This window comes from Bos javanicus, chromosome 27 (assembly GCF_032452875.1).
Source record: "Bos javanicus breed banteng chromosome 27, ARS-OSU_banteng_1.0, whole genome shotgun sequence".
In the NCBI taxonomy this organism is placed as follows: Eukaryota; Metazoa; Chordata; class Mammalia; order Artiodactyla; family Bovidae; genus Bos; species Bos javanicus.
The window spans coordinates 29106056-29126957 of NC_083894.1; the positions used below are offsets into that span (position 1 = coordinate 29106056).

The window sequence follows — 20902 nt, forward strand, 5'->3', positions numbered from 1 at the left end:
TGATTCCTGGGTCGGAAAGATCCCCTGGAGGCAGGCACAGCAACGCACTCCAGTAATCTTGCCTGGAGAATCCCATGGACAGGGGAGCCTGGCCTATGGCCCACAGGGTCACAAAGGGCCGGACACAACTGAAGCGATTTGGCACCGGACTAGACCAACTCAACTGGCGTGAGATTCTCATAGGAGCGCGAACCCTACTGCGAACTGCACCTGCGAGGGATCTAGGCTGGGTGCTCCTTATAAGAATCTAATGCTGATGATCTGAGGTGGAGCTGAAGCAGCGCTGCTAGCCCTGCGGAGTGGCTGCCACTGTCTCCTGTCACCCTGAGATGTTTTCCAGTTGCAGGAAAACAAGCTCATGGCTCCCCCTGGTTCTGCATTATGCTGAGTTGTATGATTATTTCATTATATATTACAATGCAATAATAATTGCAATAAAGTGCACGATAAATATAATGCACTTGAGTCTTCCCAAAACATTCTCCTCGCTGTCCCCTGGTCCATGGAAAAATTGTCTTCCATGAAACTGGTGTCTGGTGCAAAAAGGCTGGGGACCACTGGGCTGAAGGACTGAAAATGTGGATGAGATTCAGAACTTGCCATTTTTTTCATTTTTTTGGCCTTCATGCCTCCCCTGCAGCTTCCGTGCATCACTGCCCAGCACCTGTAGTGTGGTAACCTCCAGAAGAAACAATAAAGAAGAATTTAAAGCCTTCAGGACAGACTAGTAAACTTCATGGCAGTCCTCAAATAGAAATGAAATATCCATCCTTCCTGCAGAGCCTGGCCTCTCTGATAAGAGTGAGGACCAGTGATGGGGCAGCTGCAACAGAAGAATGGGGAGCAGCAGAGAACGTCAAGACGGCCAGCCCAGCACCTCTCTGCCAACCTGGACCTGCTTACCTTCTCCCGGAGCCTAATGTTATCCCACACCTTGGTGCACACCATACACTCAAACGCATCGATGTAGTTGTCCTGCTTAACGTCCTGCACCCCCCACTTCCGTTCCCTGAGCGCGGTGAGAAGTCGCTGATTCGAGATCTCGCCCTTCAGCTTCCATTCTATGTAGGCCTGGTAGCGTCTGTCATCCCGATCCAGCGCTCTGATGTAGCTCGCCAGCTCTCTAGGGTGAGAAAATTCTGATACCAAGATAGCACTTCTATTGCTTGGAAGCCAGTCTGCGATGCTGGGGGATCCGTAATACACAGGGACGACCCCCAGTTTCAGAGGTCTCCAGAGCTTCTCAGTGATGTAGTCGTCGCACACCGCATTCTCAAAAGCAAGGATAAACTTATACTGGGCGAGGATCCTGAAAAAGCCATCGGCGTCCATCGAGGCCGGGCTGCTCAACTGTGGAGGGAGAGGTTTGTTTCGCAGACACTCGCCGTAGGAATCGACCTCAATGTATGTCATCAGCTCTCGAACATAACTGTCCCTGTCTGAGGGCGGGTCACAGTCGGACTGTACATACACCAGCGGGGCGAGGCTCTTCCGGAGGTGGTTTTTGGACCGCAAGGGGACCAGGTATCGGAGTGACGTCAGGACTTCCGTGCCCTCCAAGTACTGGGTGGTTAGTGGCAGGTGGGAGTGCCGGCTGAAGGTGGCGGTGTAGTTGAACAAGGTGATGACTGGCTGGTGAAAGAGCTTATAATTATTTTTTGGAGACTCTTCGTGAAAAAGGGCCCAGTCGTGATGGGCTTTCCGAGGCAGAGGTAAGCTATCTATGCTAAAGTCAGTACCTAGGAGAAAAAAAGACAATGTTAGTATGTCCAAAAGAACTCTGGTGTTTCAGTTTGAGTCCACCTGGGAAGAGCTTGAGGCTATAAATAAGAAGCCTGTTACAGTGCCTGCAAAATGCCTGGCAGTTAGACTTCCCTAGTGGTGCAGTGGATAAGAATCCCCACCTGCCCATGCATGGGACATGGGATCCATCCCTGGTCCGGAAAGATCCCACATGGCGTGAAGCATGTAACCCACATGCCACAAATACTGAGCCTGAGCTCTAGAACCTGGGAGCCACAACTCCTGAAGCCCCAGTGCCCCAGAGCCTGTGCACCCCGACAAGAGAAGCCACTGCAATGAGAAGCCCACACATCCCAACTACAGAGTAGCCTATGCTCACTGCAACCAGAGAAAAGCCCACACATAGCAACAAAGACCCAGCACAGCCAAAAATAAATACATAAATAAATAGTTTTGTAAATGCCCAACAGTGAGAATCATGAAGCTTTCAACCTCAGTTCAGTTAAGTCACTTAGTCGTGTTCAACTCTTTGGGACCCCATGAATCGTAGCACGCCAGGCCTCCCTGTCCATCACCATCTCCCGGAGTTCACTCAAACTCATGTCCATTGAGTCGGTGATGCCATCCAGCCATCTCATCCTCTGCCGTCCCCTTTTCCTCCTGCCCCCAATCCCTCCCAGCGTCAGTCTTTTCCTAGAAACTGCTTATAGGGAGGGTCACCAAGGAAAGGGACCCTCCCTCTCATTTTATGAAAAGAGAAATGGGAGTAAGTGTCTAGCCTGGTTCTAAAGAATTTATTCCATTGCCTCCTGCAACTGGCTTTTTCTTTCCAGAGGCATTACCCAAAGAGGGAAGGAGAAATGAAGAGAGAGACCATTCTTAGAAAAGAAAAAGGAAGCCGAAAAGGGGAAAGCAAACCAGTTTGGCAGATTGATTAAATGGAAAAGAAAAAAAAAAAGGAAATTATGCAAAAGTAGCCAGAACAAATACACGGGATAGGTTTTTTTTTAAATCCAAAATGATCGATTTTCAACAAAGTGCAGTGAATCAGTCTTAGTCAAAATGGTAGATAAGAGGCTTTTAAAGACTGAAGAGCTGATAATAGCACTATGCTACAGATTGCTGAAGGATGGACGTGAAATAACAAGCACATCATGAAATAAAGGGCATAACAGGATTATAACTGTGAGTGATTCTAGCTTCCAGAGGATTAATTGGGGGAAAACTTTGAAACACAATAATGTGCAGACAGAAATGATGGATGTGGTAAACCATTGTTTCCTGACTGTGGGTGGAGACCCAATCAGGAAGAAGTAACTTCCATAACTGAGAAAGAAGAATTAAGACAATATCACAATACATAACACAATTTCTAAGGTGTTCCAGACACTGGTGATGTTTTGGCCCAGTGACTTGATTTTTTTTTAATGCAAGAAAATGGTATACACACACACAAAAAAAAAATCCATCTTCTAGCATCCACTGGGGAAAAAACACACCAAATAAATTCTTCCAGAAAAATGAGACCTATTCTCTGGTAGAATTCATAAAAATAAATTATGTAATGCCAGTGCACACCCTCTCAAATAAACACATACTCTTTGGTACAAACAGTACATCAGTGAGAAATCAATTAATCAAGAGAGGCTTTTAAACAATTAAAGATCAAAGAAGTTTATGCTGGACAACGTATACTGAGCCCCAGAGAAACTGCTGAGGGTTATGTGTTACTGTCTTGATAACAGGCTTTTATTCTCAATGAGGAGGAATGAAAGACCACCATCAAAAAATGGTCATATCTTGGTTTTCTTGGCATTTACTACACAAGTCCTTTAGAAGCAAAAAGAATACTCAGGGGACTTCCCTGGTGGTCCAGTGGTTAAGAATCCACCTTCCAGTGCAGGGCACTCAGATCCATCCCTGGTTGGGGAAGTAAGATCCCACAGGCAGCAGGGCAACTGAGCCCTTGCTGCAACTACTGAGCCCAAGCACCACAACTAAAGAGGAGTCCACGTGACACGACTAAGACCCGATGCAAATAAATAAATAAAGAGAATACTCACACACGCCTGAACCGTAATGGCACGTAGAGCCGGATGGTCAGCAATGGGTAACAGACAAACATCGGACACGAAAGAGAGCTTGAGAAGAAAGGCAATTTACTGCATTGAACTGGCAGCTGCTCACAAAGGTTCTAAGTCGGTCAAGTGGCCAATGATGGGCACTGAGCCCATAAATTTGAGTTAGAACATAAAGCTTCCACAAAAGGCAGAGCAGAAAATCAAGGCCATTTTCCTGGGAGAGGAAGATCCAGACTCTAATCCATAGGCACAGAGGGCAGGGATCCAGATGTACAATTAGAGGCTGGAGGCGATATGGTTAAGATGAAAGCGGGTCTAGCGTTAATGATCTGGCACAAGTGCTCTGAGTGAGGGACTCAGACACCAGGGACCGTCCGCTGCTGGGACCTGGCACACGGGTGACTCTTAATCACCTCACCCTGCAGTCACCATGGCAAAGATCCAAACTGCAGAGCGAGGAAGCAGAGGGCACAACGAGTGCTTCAGAGCATGGAGGGGCCTGACTCTCATCGCTGCTTGTGGCATCTGTAAAGTACAAGAGGAAGGAGACACGTTGAGACCTCGTCACAGCCAATATCGAAGTCTGTGTGTTGGTAGTAAGAATGAGACTTATTCTTATGAAACCGGAACCAGTTATAATGAGCTTTTCATTCATTTTAACTAGGAGGTGAGGGCTTCCAGGCTCATTATACCTTGCATTATACCACACACACACACCACATTGAAATAAGTTGTGTTTTTTTTTTTTAATCAGATTCTTCCTAACTACAATTCTCTGAGGAAGATTAAAAAATATATGTCATCTTGCCCAGCAAGCAAGCTCCTCCCCTAAACTTACAGCTTATCGTTGTAAACACTCTAGAATTCTTAAGTTACAACCATAACAAACCTAAAATACTTCTCTGAGGATATTACAACCGACGATGCGAGTGACGGTATTGAGCAATTTCTCAAAGGTACTTGGATGTGGGTTCGGTTCCCCAGGTGGCGCTAGTGGTAAAGAACCTGCCTGCCAATGCAGGAAGCATAAGAGACTCAGGTTCGATCCCTGGGTAGGGAAGATCCGCTGGAGGACGGCATGGCAACCCACTCCAGTATTCTTTCCTGGAGAATCCTATGGACAGAGGAGCCTGGCAGGTTACAGTCCATGGAGTCACCGGAGTCAGATATGACTGAAGCAACTTAGCAGGCACACATGTACTGGATGTGGGTCAGGAAACAGCTGAGTTATTTAGCTCTCTCTGATGCCAGGGCAACGCCCACTGTAACAAGAGTCAGAACTGGGGTATTTAAAGAAAAGAAAATCAATTGATCCATGATAAATCTATACAAATGTGACTAACTTGCATGTGACTGGTTCAGTTTTGTACAGCCATGTTCACTGGCTCTTACAGGTAAAAACTTCAGATTCAAACTTCCTTTTCTCTGGGTTATTTTGTGTTTCCTGAATACTGACTAATTCATTCGTCCCTTTATTAGCTGACAAACAGATCTTCAGCACTAAAGTGCCCCCTGTAAAGGAAATCACAACGAGAAGCACAAAAGGAATACAATTCATGCTGGCAAATGGTGCTTCAGCCTCAGACAGGAAGGGGAGGTGGACACCCGCCACAGCACGTACGAACCTTGGGGACATTGTGCTGAGTTCAGTGATGTAAGTCAGTTACCAAAAAAAAAAAAAAAATACTGTGTGATTCCTCTTATCTGAGGTCCCTAGAATAGTCAAATCCATAGTCAAATCCAAATGGTGCTAGGATGCTGATGATGGGGACTGAATCTGCAAAGGCAGAGAAGCCGAGTGACCATCCTTTATGAAATGTTTATGTGCTCTCTTTCTTCTTCAGGGCCATATACTCTTATTATTCCCACACAAACTGGGAAAAGCAGGAGGCAACACATGTTACTAACCCCACTCTATGAAGAAAGTTTGGTTTGAGTTGTGTATCTGAAGTTAAAGATCCCTGGTGGGGACCAGAATTTTCAGACTGGCTAATGGCAAAGGACCAGAGAGACCACTGGCCCCACTACAATGCTGATGCTGTTGAATAACCGACTCTTGGCAGTCCCAAGACACTCACAGAAATATGACCCAGCTTACACCCAGTCCGCTTGGGAAGAGGCATGCCTTAACTCAGAAAAAAGAAATGTTCCCACACAATGTCCCCCAAAGGTCACCTGTTTTTAAAAAAAGGACCTCTACTGTAAAATGGTATGGCCCGTAAAATGTGATCCTGCAAAAAACTCCAATAGAAGGATCTAAAATTGCAGAGGAAAACAATTTAGGCCAAGGGGCTCTTTGATAATATTATCTGCATAGTCCATGGCTAATTCATGTCACATGAATTTTCTAGACTTACCCACATGGCCCATCAGATTGTTTATTTTCTGTAAGTTTCTGAGGGTTACCTAAAAATACCGCACACACACTTCTGCAGACAGCCTGGCTCTCACCACTTCAGAGGGACTCTGGGAGAGGTCCTGACTTCCAGACCCATATTCTCCTCTCTTCTCCTGCCATCTCTCTTTATGAGTCTGCTTACCTGACCGTTACATCAATTCTACATCATGTAGCCCAGCAGTCCCCAATGTTTTTGACACTGGGCAAAACTGGTTTCCTGGAAGATACTGACCGCTGGGCAGGGACTAGTTTTCTGGAAGACAATTTCTCCATGGATTGGGGAAGGGGGGTGGTTTGGGGATGATCCTGTTCAGGAGTGCATGACCTAGGGCCCTCACATGCGCAGTTCACAGTAGCTGAGCAGACAGGAGGTGATAATGCAAATGATGGGGAGTGGCTGTAAATACAGAGGAAGCTTCACTCGCCACCCTGCTGTTCACCTCCTGCTGCCCAGCCCAGTTCCTAACACGCCCAGGGCTTAGGGACCTCTCTTGATGATACACGTTCAGCTAGGCATCTGTGCATTCTACCTCTAAGCATGGAAATCTCTCAGACCACCCTGAACAGAACCCGTGCTGCAGGCCAGTCAATAAGTTTGCAGTCCCCTTCCTAACAGCACAGGGCCAGAGGCAAGAGTGTAGAGTCCCACCCGCCATATGCCTGAATATTTCAAGGCTATAAATCAATCTAACAGGCTATTAAATGTTTTGTCTTCTACCTTTACCATACACACACAACTCATGATTTTCGTTTAAATCAAGCAAAGCCATAGTTCACACCAAACATGGATAATATCTATTCAAAATGAACATCTTTCTCTACTACAAACCACGATTCTCTTTGGGGCTTGGCAGGACATGACAAGAGGAGAAGGGAGACGACTCTTTCTTACTTGCTGACTCACCCTCACCTACTCGCTCAGACCTTGCCCTCCATTCACTCAGTTCAGTTCAGTTCAGTCGCTCAGTCATGTCCGACTCTTTGTGACCCCATGAATCGCAGCACGCCAGGCCTCCCTGTCCATCACCAACTCCCAGAGTTCACCCAGATTCACGTCCATCGAGTCAGTGATGCCATCCAGCCATCTCATCCTCTGTCGTCCCCTTCTCCTCCTGCCCCCAATCCCTCCCAGCATCAGAGTCTTTTCCAATGAGTCAACTCTTCGCAGGAGGTGGCCAAAGTACTGGAATTTCAGCTTTAGCATCATTCCTTCCAAAGAAATCCCAGGGCTGATCTCCTTCAGAATGGACTGGTTGGATCTCCTTGCAGTCCAAGGGACTCTCAAAAGTCTTCTCCAACACCACAGCTCAAAAGCATCAATTCTTCGGCACTCAGCCTTCTTCACAGTCCAACTCTCACATCCATACATGACCATTGGAAAAACCATAGCCTTGACTAGACGGACCTTTGTTGGCAAAGTAATGTTTCTGCTTTTGAATATGCTATCTAGGTTGGTCATAACTCTCCTTCCAAGGAGTAAGCATCTTTTAATTTCATGGCTGCAGTCACCATCTGCAGTGATTTTGGAGCCCCACCAAAAATAAAGTCTGACACTGTTTCCACTGTTTCCCCATCTATTTCCCATGAAGTGATGGGACCAGATGCCATGATCTTCGTTTTCTGAATCTTGAGCTTTAAACCAACTTTTTCACTCTCCACTTTCACTTTCATCAAGAGGCTTTTTAGTTCTTCTTCACTTTCTTCCATAAGGGTGGTGTCATCTGCATATCTGAGGTGATTGGTATTTCTCCTGGCAATCTTGATTCCAGCTTGTGCTTCTTCCAGTCCAGCGTTTCTCATGATGTACTCTGCATATAAGTTAAATAAGCAGGGTGACAATATACAGCCTTGATGCACTCTTTGTCCTATTTGGAACCAGTCTGTTGTTCCATGTCCAGTTCTAACTGTTGCTTCCTGACCTGCATATAGGTTTCTCAAGAGGCAGGTCAGGTGGTCTGGTATTCCCATCTCTTTCAGAATTTTCCACAGTTTATTGTGATCCACACAGTCAAAGGCTGTGGCATAGTCAATAAAGCAGAAATAGATGTTTTTCTGGAACTCTCTTGCTTTTTCGATGATCCAGCGGATGTTGGCAATTTGATCTCTGGTTCCTCTGCCTTTTCTAAAACCAGCTTGAACATCTGGAAGTTCACGGTTCACGTATTGCTGAAGCCTGGCTTGGAGAATTCAGGACACCACAAATGAAACACCCATTTGCTCTCCCTCCTCAGGGTCTCTCCCTCTCTGTCCTCCACTGACCAGCCCCCTCAGAAAGCACCTGAGTGTGTCGTCTGTAAGGCTTTTCCCCGGTTGAAAGAGCCCCCACCAAAACACCTCTGCCCCACCTTTCAAGTCCCTCAAAGGAAACTGCAGCCGAAGGCCAGGTTCAAGTTCAGGACTCTCAGGCTCCTCCGAGTTTCAGACTAGCAGGCAGTGGTGCCTGGACCCCTTTCCTTCCACCCTGGCTCTGTCCCACACTCTGGGGATCTTGCAAACATCGACACCGAAAATTGACCTCAACCTGCAAGGCCAAGTTCCACCACGAGCGCTCTTTTCATCACTCTTCAAGCTTGGCCAGCAGCCCCCCCTTGGCCCACAGAACCCAGTTTCAGCAAAGAATCCTGCTTGTTGGTTTAGTGAGACACACCCCCCACCCCAACCCTCAACCCTCAGTGTCTGAACAAGTTTTTCAATCCAACGGCTAGTCTGCCTTTAGCAAGAATCCTGTTACGCCAGTTTAGCAAGACCTTCCTGCCTTTGATGTCCTCTTAGTCATTTGCTCTCCACTGACTCCTCATTTTTGCTGGCTCTCAGTCCCCAGCTGTCTTTGCTGGACTTGGAGTTGAGCTCAGTTCTATATCGAAGTCTCTCTCTTCTACTACAGTAACTCCAGTAAAATCTTCCTTGCTGTTTTTAACAAATGTCTAGTGTAGAATTTTTCTTTTTCTTTTTGGCTGTGCTGTCCAGCATGTGGGATGTTAGTTCCCAAACCTGGGGATCAAACCCTCTGCATTGGAAGCAGGGAGTCTTAACTGCTGGACCGCCAGGGAAATCTCTGAAATTTTTCTTTTACACTCCACACGTTTGCAGTCACCCCCGGCCATCTATCAAGCCCAGGAGTGCATACTAGCAGCCCAGTTTGATCTTGGAAGGATAAAGCAGAGAACTGCCCAGTGCAAGGTCTGGAAGTGGGCTCCACCTTGGCCTTGGGGGCAAGGAATGCTGGGATTCTGGTGTGTGTAGTGTGATGCCTCAACCAGGAAGCATGGGCTCTGTGGGCACAGGTGAGCAAGTGACCTTGGTCTGTGGACTCTTCTCCCCACATGAAGGGGAACAGCTGAAGGAAGACCACACAGACTCTTCCTGAGCAAGTATAAACATTCCAGTATCCAAATTCATGGTGCATATGATCCTCTTCAAACACGGTTACTGGGAGGTCGGAATTCAAGCTCTGAACTACACAGACGCCTGATGTACCTTTTCTATTCCTTAAACCAAAGATACAAAGTGAAAGTGAAAGTCGTTCAGTGGCGTCCGACTCTTTGCTACCCCATGGACTACACCATCCATGGAATTCTCCAGGCCAGAATACTGGAGTGGGTAGCCTTTCCCTTCTCCAGGGGATCTTCCCAACCCAGGGATTGAACCCAGTCTTCCGCAAGGATACAAAGTTGGACTGAAAACTTGTGAACAGTGATGCCCAATACGGTCGGGGAGGAAGAGGAGCGACTGGAGGGGTGATCACTTCCCTTTAGCACTTTTCCTTAAAAATGACTCCTTTTTCAATGATTTATTCTAAAACAGGCCTACATAACTACTGTTGTTCCATCTCCACTGAGGTTTTTAACTCAATCTAATTACTGATGGATCCTAAATTTATACTGTATCCAGACTGTTCCCCTAAGCTTCGACCAGATATCTAGCAGCATTCAGAAAAATTCTGCTTGGGGAGTCCAGAGACAATCACAAAGTACGGGGCTCTGACTAAATTAGCCATCTTGCTCTGAAATCCGTTCCTTTACGGGTCTTCTTTTTCTCCATCAACGTCATCACCAAGGTTGGTTTAAAGCTCTTACAGTAAGCCAGGAGTTCTACCTCTGAGCATAACGCTTCATTTTTTAAAAAATAGATCTCAGGTGCACAGAATTGGAGTTATCATAACCTTTGGCACATGACACACTTTAAAAGGCCAAGGATAAAGCTACAGAAACGACATCACAGATATTTGGAATCTTAGCTCCAACACAGGACTCCAGAATACCCAGGAGCTACTGCCCAGTGTACAGCCCCAGAGATCTGAGCAGTTCCTCAAGCTTTGACAAGACGGACCAATAAATAGCTTTTTATGCTCATTTTTCCTTGGAATCCCTATGAGGAACAAAACATCATGTACGTGGAAGATTTTGCCATTTTTTAAACAATTTCCACCCAAAATGGACCCAAGGTTCTGTGCAGTTAAACAGGTTACACAGTCTTCCTCTCTCTTCTTGTACTCTACTGATCCTTCAATCCCTCTGTAATCAACTCCTGTAATAAATTCCTATTGTTTGAAATACCTAAGATAATCTTTATTCCTTTCAGACTATGATTAATACATAAGCCCGTTTCCAAAACTTGAGATTTCTATCTGATTACAATTTTTATTCCAAGTTTTGTTCTGAGTTTTCTCTTGGTTTCTTTCTCTTGATTTTCCTAAAAATGCTATCTTTCTTCATAATTCTACCCCCTTGTTACCACTTCCCAGGCTTCCGCTTTCCATTTTCTAAGAAAACAACCTTTCTGTTTAATCTCTTATTCCATCCGGTGAGGACGTGGAGGCAGAAAAAATGCAAGCCTTCTATTTAAGGAGAGAAAATATAAAATCAGAAGATGAGACTCCCTTTAAGAAAGGAACCCTCAAATTACTGGAAATCAAAAGCACATTCTTCATCCAGGTATGTTGAAAAGTGTCTCTCTGAGTTGCTAATAAAAATATACAGAATACTGATGACCTCAGGTCAGTTTAGTCACTCAGTCGTGTCCAACTCTTTGCAACCCCGTGGACGGCAGCACTCCAGGCTTACTGATGACCTAGGTACTACAAAGAATGATGAGGTAGAAGTGAAGGTCTTCCAGGAAACTCTACCTGACCATATTCTAAGTTTTATCACAAATTACAAATCATCTTTGCTGTATTTCTGGCACAATCTAAAAAAAGATAAAGACTTTCGTGTTGCTTTAATAAAATAAAAGATTTTATTAAAGAGCCTTTACCCATCAGAAATGATCACTTGTATGGCCAAAAGATATAAAAGCTAATGAAACAATGAGCAAAATACGGTTATTGTGGGAGACAGCAATAGCTCATAAATCACACCTACTGTTAATCATCTCAGCTGTAGCTAAACTTCCAGTGACCTCACTGAGTTTGTTCTCATTTCCTGCCTTGGATTAAATCATAAAGCTCAAACAACTTTTAGTTTTTGAGATAAACTATTACAATCGCTACCTCCCTGCCCCAGCTGTCTGCAATAAGCTTAACAGCCAATTTAAGTACTGGACAGTTTCTAAATCTAAGTGAAAAAAAGAAATTCAGTGTCTTTCCCAGTAATAATTAGAAGAAGTGAGGATTAAGTGCTGTGAAGACCAAGGAGAAACCGGAGCAGAAATAACACTGTGCAGTGCAGCCAAAGCACTGCCCTCCGCCTGGGGAGACAGGAGCTGGTGTCACCAGGGCTTGTTAGCACAGCCACTTTGACAAGTTCCAGAAAGTTCTGCTCAACAGGAAACTTTCATGGCCCTGGTTAGGGTTTGCGGTCTCTCTCAAGGCACGTGAGCATTTACTCTCTAATATTAAACCCACATTCAGATGCTTCTTTGCCCCACATTCTGAACCCCACTATTGAAGGCAATACACCTGGGGACAGGAGACACCACCACTAACTCAGAGAAACCCAGCCACTCCTAAAAGAGCAAGGTTTCACTGAACCCTCCTACTTGGAAGACATTAAGTTAGAAACTCTGTGGCTTCAAACAAAAACCAAATAGGTCTCAGGTATCTTATGATTATAAATGTAAGTATTAAACCATTAGCTCTAATTCAACATTTCTTGTTGCTTAGTCATTCAGTTGTGTCTGACTCTTCTGTGACCCCATGGACTGCAACACGCCAGGCTCCTCTGTCCATGGGATTTCCAGGCAAGTACACTGGAGTAAATTGCCATTTCCTACTTCAGGGGACCTTCCTAATCCAGGATTGGCAGACGGGTCTCCTGCATTGGCAGATGGATTCTTTACCACTGAGCCACCAGGGAAGGCATAATTCAACATTCAGTTCAGTTCAGTCGCTCAGTTGTGTACGACTCTTTGCCATCGCATGGACTGCAATGCCAGACTTGCCTGTCCATCACCAACTCCCATAGCTTGCTCAAAGTCATGTCCATCGAGTCGGTGATGCCATCCAAATTCAACATAGAATAATACAAAGGCAAACAGCTAGGGCAGGAGAAAAAAAGGAATATTTACTTCTGACCGGTCAGACAGTTGAAAGCTGAATTTCTGCTAATTACATTTTTTTAAAAATCAAGCAGGGCAGCGGCAGCGGCGGTTGCTATTCGGAGCCGTTGAGACGCCTCTGCAGCAGCCGGTGGCACGGGTGGCTTGCGTGGACGCAGGCAGGCGCGGCCGGCACCCCGAGGCATCCTCCCCGCATTCTGCCGCCGCCCCAGCCCCGGTCCGCCTTCCCGGATCCCCTTGCGGTCCGCGCCGCCGCACCTCCTGGGCTTCGGACCCTCGGCCTCGCCGCTGAAACATGACTCGCGACTTCAAACCTGGGGACCTCATCTTTGCCAAGGTGAAAGGCTATCCTCACTGGCCAGCTCGAGTAGATGAAGTTCCTGACCGAGCTGTAAAACCACCCTACAAACAAACTACCGATTTTCTTTTTTGCAACTCATGAGACTGCTTTTTTAGGCCCAAAGGATGTATTTCCTTACTCAGGAAATAAGGCAAAGTACAGCAAACCAAATGAATGAAAAGGCTTTAATGAAGAGTTTATGGGAGATGGATAACAATCTGAAAGTGAAATTTTCAAGTCAACAGGCATCAGCTAAAGTGTCAAATCCGTCATCTGATGTTGAAGAAAAAGAAACAAGTGTTTCCACAGGAAGACACTGAACATGAAGAAAAAGCCAGCAATGAATGTTATGAAAGCAATTGACATAACCACTGCAAAAGCTGCGGGGTGAGGGAGGAAGAGAAAGCCAGAAAATCAAGTAGAAACTGAGGCCGGAGTAGTGACTACAGCAACAGCATCTGCTGATCTAAAAGTGAGTCAAAGAGGACAACCTCCAGCTACAGAGGTCGAGATTCCAAAACCAAGATGCAGACCCCAAGTGGCAAAACAGCCCTGTCCTTCAGAGAGAGACATGATAACTGAAGAAGACAAAGGCAAGAAAAAGGGGCAAGAGGAAAAACAACCTAAAATACAGCTTAAAAAGGATGAAGAAGGCCAGAAGGAAGAAGAAAAGCCAAGAAAAGAGATTTTAAAAAGAGGGGGAAAAGCAAGTTGAATCAAAAAGGAAAGATTTAGCCGAAACAGGGGTTACATCAACCTCTGATTCTGAAGAGGAAGGAGATGATCAAGAAGGTGAAGAGAAAAGGTGGGGGGAAACTTGGACACTGCTCATAGAGGGAATATGCTCAAAGGACAAGAGGAGGAAGAAGCCGCGATAGAAAAGGCAAGCAAGAATAGCAAACGGGAACTGAGTAACATAAAAGAGATGAAGGAAAGAAGCCAGAAGTTAAGGAAGTGGAGAAGAAGCGAGAAACATCAATGGATTCTCCACTTCAAAGGATACATGCTGAAATTAACAATTCACTCAAAATTGATAATCTTGATGTCAACAGATGTACGGAGGCCTTGGATGAACTGGCTTCACTTCAGATCACACAATGCAACAAGCTCAAAAACACAGAGATGATAATGCTTTTTTCAAAGTACGGCAATTCAAAGTTAGGTTATCATGGAAAAGTCTGCAATGTTGTATAACAAGTTTAAGAACATGTTTTGGTTGGTGAAGAAGATTCTGTGATCACACAAGTGCTGAACAGATCTCTTGCCGAACAAAGACAGCATGAGGAAGCAAATAAAACCGAGGATCAGGGGAATAAAGGGCCAAATAAAAAGCTAGAAAAGGAACAAACAGGTTCAAAGGGTCTAAATGGAGGATCGGATGCTCAAGACAGTAATCAGCCACAACACGATGGAGCTAACAATGAAGAAAGCAAAGACAACCGAGGCGGGCAGGAAGAAAAAGCCATCCAGGGAAGAGAGAGACTGCAGTATCTCTGAAAGTCTCTAAACTAGAAAACTAGGTTGACATACCTGGAATATAGAGAATATTTGAGAAGTTTGCAATGGTTTTCATTTGAAATATTTAGACTGCTGAAAGTTTTAAATTTTTATAAGCATAGGTTTTGATGTTTGAAACTTGTTTTGAGGGAGTAATCTCCTTATCTTTGTTTAAAAGTGACTAAACATTGCTAATTGTACGTGTGCAATATTAACAGCTACATTATACAGTGAATGTGAGGGGAAGTTCATTTAGGAAATGTTAAACTGCTCTTCCAGACATTGGTTGTAGTATATTTTCATTTAGTGTGTGTATGTTAATGTGTAATTGATAGTAGAAAAAAGTTACATTTTTAAAACTGCTACTTGTATAAACCTTTCCTCTTTTCTCAGATACTATGGGTTTTGTGCATAGTTTTCACAAATCTTAGATTTACCAGGCTGTCTTTTCACTGTTGTGGGTTTTGTATAATTTAAGCATTTTTATGGCTGATAAAATGTTACTTCTGTCAAGTACTCACACCCTCCTTTCTTTTATCCAAAGTTGATTTCAATCTCAGCCTACCTTGTGCTACATTATCCTGCTGCTTTCTAACAATGTGCAGTCTGTATGTCTTTTTGTATGACAGCTAGATACCCAACTGACATTGAACTGACACTTCTAGGAGGTGCAAAACTCATGTTAACTTCTGAAGGTGATTTAGTTTCGTGCCTGAGAATTCAGTGAAAGTCACATGAGTTTCCTGCAGTAAGCAGTGGTGTATGTAGGAATGAATTTGGCTTTTAGGGTTCAACCATTTAAGATCCTTTACAGGTAGTAGGAGCTGAAACTGAAAACCAGATGATAAAAGTTTATTTTTGAGAAATGTCTCAAGTTTCTGAATTTTTTAAAAAGTCCCACTCATTAAAGAAGTCATTAAGTATTTTTTAAATTGGAAAAAATGCAATCCATAATGCTTTTTGCAGTAAATAAATATAAATACTATATAAGGAAACTAACGTATTTGAAAACATGGCTGTATGGGAAGGGAATTTTTATTTCTAACACATACATGTGACAGGATTGCAAAAAGCTAGTTACTCCGAGGCAGTAGACTAAAGAAGTTGTCTGTATATTCATGTATATGGACTAAATGAGAGTGAACCAAGGTTAACACAAAATTTAAGAACAACCTTAACAAACAGCATTTCTAAGATATTCTGAATACTAGGTCAGCTGCTGGTTTGCAGTAGCTTAAAAGATGCTTCTCATGTTTGAAAACTAGGAATACAGGGGAAAAGGCTTAATACCAGTGTTTGCGTGTGACATGCATTGCATGCTTTGACCTCTGGGGTAATTGTTTTTCATCTTTATGAAAACTTGGAATCATTTCAGTAATTGGAATTTTGCTTTTGAGAGGTCTTACAATGGAACTAGGACCCACTGTTTTGAGGGAACTCTGTTTGATTCTAACATAATTTAAACTTGGACAAATTTATTCTAGTTAAGCCATAAGTTGTCAACATGAAAACTTGTTTTGATTAAAGAATTTTTCTATCAAAAAAAATCAAGCAATTTAAAAAATCTAATTATTAACTCGGGGTAAACAAGAAGAGTAATCAGTGTACTGATTCATCCATGAATATCATTTGGGTGGCCATATAATGCATGGTGAGTGTTGATCTATCAAATACAATAATAAAAGTGGAAGGCAAGGATTCTAAAAGGGGAGTGAGTGTGTATGTGTGTGTTGAGCAACAAAAGGTAAAAGAATAAATCCTGATCTTCCAAGATAGAGTCAGAAGTTAATGCCTAACGCTGAAAAATTATGAAATAGTAATATTCCTGTGTTACTTAGGCTTCTCACTTGGCTCAGTGGTAAAGAATCTGCCTGCCAATGCAGGAGGTCTGGGAGATGCAGGTTCCATCCCTGGGCCAGGAAGATCCCCTGGAGGAGGAAATGGCAACCTACTCCAGTATTTTTGCCTGGAAAATTCCATGGACAGAGGAACATGGGGTCTCAAAGAGCCAGACACAACTGAGTGACTAAGCATGCATGCACTATATTATAATACTTAGAGATCTGGCGATAGCAACCAAAGGAGTCAGATAAAAGTCTTAAGTGGTAACATCAGGAGATAGCTATTCGCTGTCTAAATTTGGAGTATGTATGGCACCCCACTCCAGTACTCTTGCCTGGAAAATCCCATGGACAGAGGAGCCTGGTGGGCTGCAGTTCATGGGGTCGCTAGAAGTCGGACACGACTGAGCGACTTCACTTTCACTTTCACTTCCATGCATTGGAGAAGGAAATGGCAACCCACTCCAGTGTTCTTGCCTGGAGAATCCCAGGGATGGGGGAGCCTGGTGGGCTGCCGTCTATGGGGTCGCACAGAGTCGGACACAACTGAAGCGACTTAGCAGCAGCAGCAGCATGGCTTTCATATAAATTAAAATGAAGTGAACAAAAGATTATGTAAGAAAGAGTATCTTCCTCCTCATCCCTTAGGCACCTAGATCCCTCTCCTGTGTTTCTTTTATGTTCCACATTTTTTAAAAAGGGCTCCCCAGGTGGCACTAGCAGTAAAGAATCTGCCTGCCAATGCAGGAGACGTGGGTTTGATCTCTGTCTCGGGAAGATCCTCTAGAGAAGGAAATGGCAACCCACTCAGTATTCTTGCCTGGAGAAATGCACGGACAGAGGAACATGGCAGGCTACAGTCCATGGGGTCGAAAAGAGTTGGACACAACTGAGCACACACGCACACACATACACACACATACTCACATGTGCGCACATGTGCGTTTTTTTTTAAATGGAGGATGGATGGGAGGAACCAGGGAAGGAAGGAAGGCAGTCACATTTAATTGAATCGAATCCAGGAAAAATAAATTATATGATGTTCTATTATTTTTTGTGTCACTAAGAAAAATATTTCGGGACTTTTCCACAGGGCCAATGGTTAAGACTCTGCTCTTCCACTGCAGGGAGGCATGGGTTTGATCCCTGATCCGCCTGCCACAAGGTGTGCCAAAAATAAAGAAAAGAAAAATATTTCCAATTAAACTGTTGATACAATGCTTCCACATACTGAGAATTTTTATTTATACTTACTGAAAGAACTCTTTCAGATTTTCTCATACATTTTTTATCACTTATCACTCCTGTTAATATTGTGAGAAATATAGAGGTGAAAATTTGTTTAAGTATCTAACACACTTTTACAGAGTCCAGCTTTTCTGAATCACTTTCCAATCTCTGATGTTTCTTTTTGAACACACTATTTTGTTCTGTGCTGTTAAGACTGCTGGCAATCCTAATACAACACTGTAAGTCAAATACAACTCCATTAAAAAGAAAAAAAGGTTGCTGGCAATACAGACTGCTTAAAAAAGTGCTCCAGTACTGTCTCCAAGATTTTTCTCCCAAACCACTGACACCCATTCCCAACTTTTGATGCCGATGCTTTCTCGGTGTGACTAGAAGCCGTCAAAGAAAGGTTTCTGACACCACCTTGACTTATATTTTCCTCAAATGGCCCTTCACTGGTTTGGGGATGGAAACATCCCCCAGCTGCAGTGGTCCCCTCGTGCCAGACAGAAGGACAGCCCAATTCATGCCCACACAGAGAGTCTCAGCTGCATCACTGGTGATGCTCCATGGACAGTGACTGAAGGAAGACTAGAAATGCACATGGCCACCTGATGCGCAGAGCTGACTCACTGGGAAAAACCCTGATGCTGGGAAAGACTGAAGGCAGGGAGAGAACAGGGTGACAGAGGATGAGATGGTCGGATGGCGCCACCAATTCAATGGGCATGAGTTTGAGCAGACTCCGGGAGATGGTGAAGCACAGGGACATCTGGTGTGCTGCAGTCTGTGGGGCCACAAAGAGGCGGACACGACTGAGCGACTGAACCACAGAAAGGCAAAATACATGCTGATTTCAGAGATGTTAAATTTGAAAAAGAACAATGCTCCTTCTGTTCTTTTTCTAAAAAAGGCTAAATTGCTACTGCCAGCGGACCTGAGGAGGAGGACACATCTGAAAGATGAGTTTTCCAAACTGCCCTGCTCCTCATTTCATCGTTCCATATTCAGTTATCTCGTGGTCTTCTGCATAAGTCTGAACTACAGCATTTCTCACACTCAACTATAATTATGTGGGCACCTGTACAGACCCCCAGCAGACAGAGGGGCTTTCGAGGACCCATGTCTTATTTCATCTTTGCTGTGGAACCTAACATAGTATCTTGGATATAGCAGGTACTCAACGATATTTGGGAAATAAATATAAATACATTTTGGTCTTATTTTGCAAAAGCTTATTTGGGCAAGAAGAGGCAGTGAAAGAGAAAGAAGTAAAAGTAAAAATGGGATGTTGGGACTTTGCTGGTGGTCCAGTGGTTAAGAATCTGTTTGCCGTGCTCACTTCGGCAGCACATATACTAAAAAAAAAAAAAAAAGAATCTGTTTGCCAATGCAGGGGACAGGGGTTCAATCCCTGGTCCAGGAAGATCCCACGTGCTGCAAGGCAACTAAGCCTGTGCGCCCCAACTACTGAAGGCCAAACTTGAGAGCCTGTGCTCTGCAATGAAAGAAGCCACCACAATGAGAAACCCACACGTTGCAACTATAGAGCAGCCCCCGCTCGCTGCAACTAGAGAAAACCCGCACAAAGACTCAGCACAGCCAAAAATAAATAAATAAGTGATTTTTTTAAAAAAAGAAACAGGGTGTTAACAACAAGCATGTGTCAAGGGAATAGAGCTCAAATGTGGAACCACTGAGAATTCTAAAAAAGAAATCTTTCCTACAAGTGTCATTGGCAAATTATTAATATATCAGTGCCATCACAAGCAAACAAGAATTTCAGTTCACAATCCTAGATGTCTGATTTCATGACGTGCATCTCCACCCAAAGAGGTCAACAGGTTTCTTTAAACATAAACGGATATATTAAGTTAGGGAGAAAGAGATGAAATGATGAGAAAAATCACTACATCATCTTAGGACTTTTCTGCCGCCTCATTTGCTCTGACAAGTAGAGCAATTTTATTTTAATTACTTACGACAATACTTCATGGTAGAGTAGTGATACTACTGCTCATTAAAAAAAAAATAATAATAACGAAGTCTTCATGCCACTTTAGCATCCAGTTATTAACTCTTTGCAAAAAGCAAAAAACTGACAGAGCCAATGATGTGAGAAAGGATTAGTGAGTTATAAAAATTAAGCATGGAATAGTGGACTTCCCTAGTCTGGTACAGTGGATGGCGGTCTGCCTGCCAGTGCCGGGGACACAGGTTCAACCCCTGGTCTGGGAAGATTCCACATGCCTCATGTAACTAAGCACGTGCACCCCAACTACTGAGCCCCAGCTCTAGAGCCCATAAGCGGCAACTGCCTGGTCTGTATGCCTCGAGCCAGTGCTCCACAGGAGAAACCACCACAATTATTAGAGAGTACCCCACTCACCACAACTGGGGAAAGCCCTCCAAGCAACAAAGACCCAGCACAGCCAAAAATAAACACATTGGGATGGTAAGGAAATACTAAAGAACCAGACTCTTAGCTGAGTTTCCATACAGGAGATCTTTCAGGAGGAGGTCATGTGTGCATGTCCAGTGGCTCAGTGGTGTGCGACTCTCTGTGACCCCATGGACTGTAGCACCAGGCTATGACACAAGGCTCCTCTGTCCATGGGATTATCCTGGCAAGCATACATGAGTGGGTTGCCATTTCCTTCTCCACAGGTAGAGTTCTAGAGAATTCCATGCTGACCACATTTTCATTAGTGTTTATTCTAATGAAACATCTTAGCAGTCAGTCATGGAAAATCATTAAAACTCATTCTAATTCTGAGCTCATGCAAAGTCCATGAAATTATAACTGGCAAGTTAAATCAATAAACCAAGTGTCTAAAGTCTTTTCTGAGCTTTATACAAATCAGATGTATAAGTAAGCAATAAATAAGATTTTATTGAAAACAGAGCAAATTCTCAATTTGCTGTTTGAGCTTGCAAAATTTAATTATCCATTTTCATTTTGTTTCAAAATTTTCACATGTTAAAAGAATTTAAACTTTGAGGGGAAATTGGTGTAGCCTTGTTGAGACCCATTTGGCAGTGTGTACCAAAATTCAATTTAATTTATCCATTGACACAATAACTCCATTATCAAATATCTAGAGAAGTAAGAGTACATATAGGCAAAGACAGATGTATGTTCGTGGTAATGTAACAGAAAAACAGCAACCTAAATAACCATGGACAGGAGAATGATTAAGTAAATGTAGGTACTGCCATACTACTGAATCAACATAACTTTAGACATAATGAAGTAAACTGATATAGTCTAATATGA

The 20902-nt window shown here is 43.8% G+C and overlaps 1 protein-coding gene and 1 pseudogene across 1 annotated transcript in view; one reads left to right on the top strand and one right to left on the bottom strand.

Moving 5' to 3' along the window:
- Positions 1–20902, bottom strand: part of FUT10 (fucosyltransferase 10) — a 78934-nt gene that overhangs the window by 9809 nt on the left and 48223 nt on the right. Inside the window, exon 4 of the mRNA XM_061404442.1 lies at positions 904–1739. Within this exon, the coding sequence (XP_061260426.1) occupies positions 904–1739 (836 nt within the window). The remainder of the gene's footprint in view (positions 1–903; positions 1740–20902) is intronic.
- On the top strand, positions 12914–15160 carry LOC133239975 (PC4 and SFRS1-interacting protein-like; annotated as a pseudogene).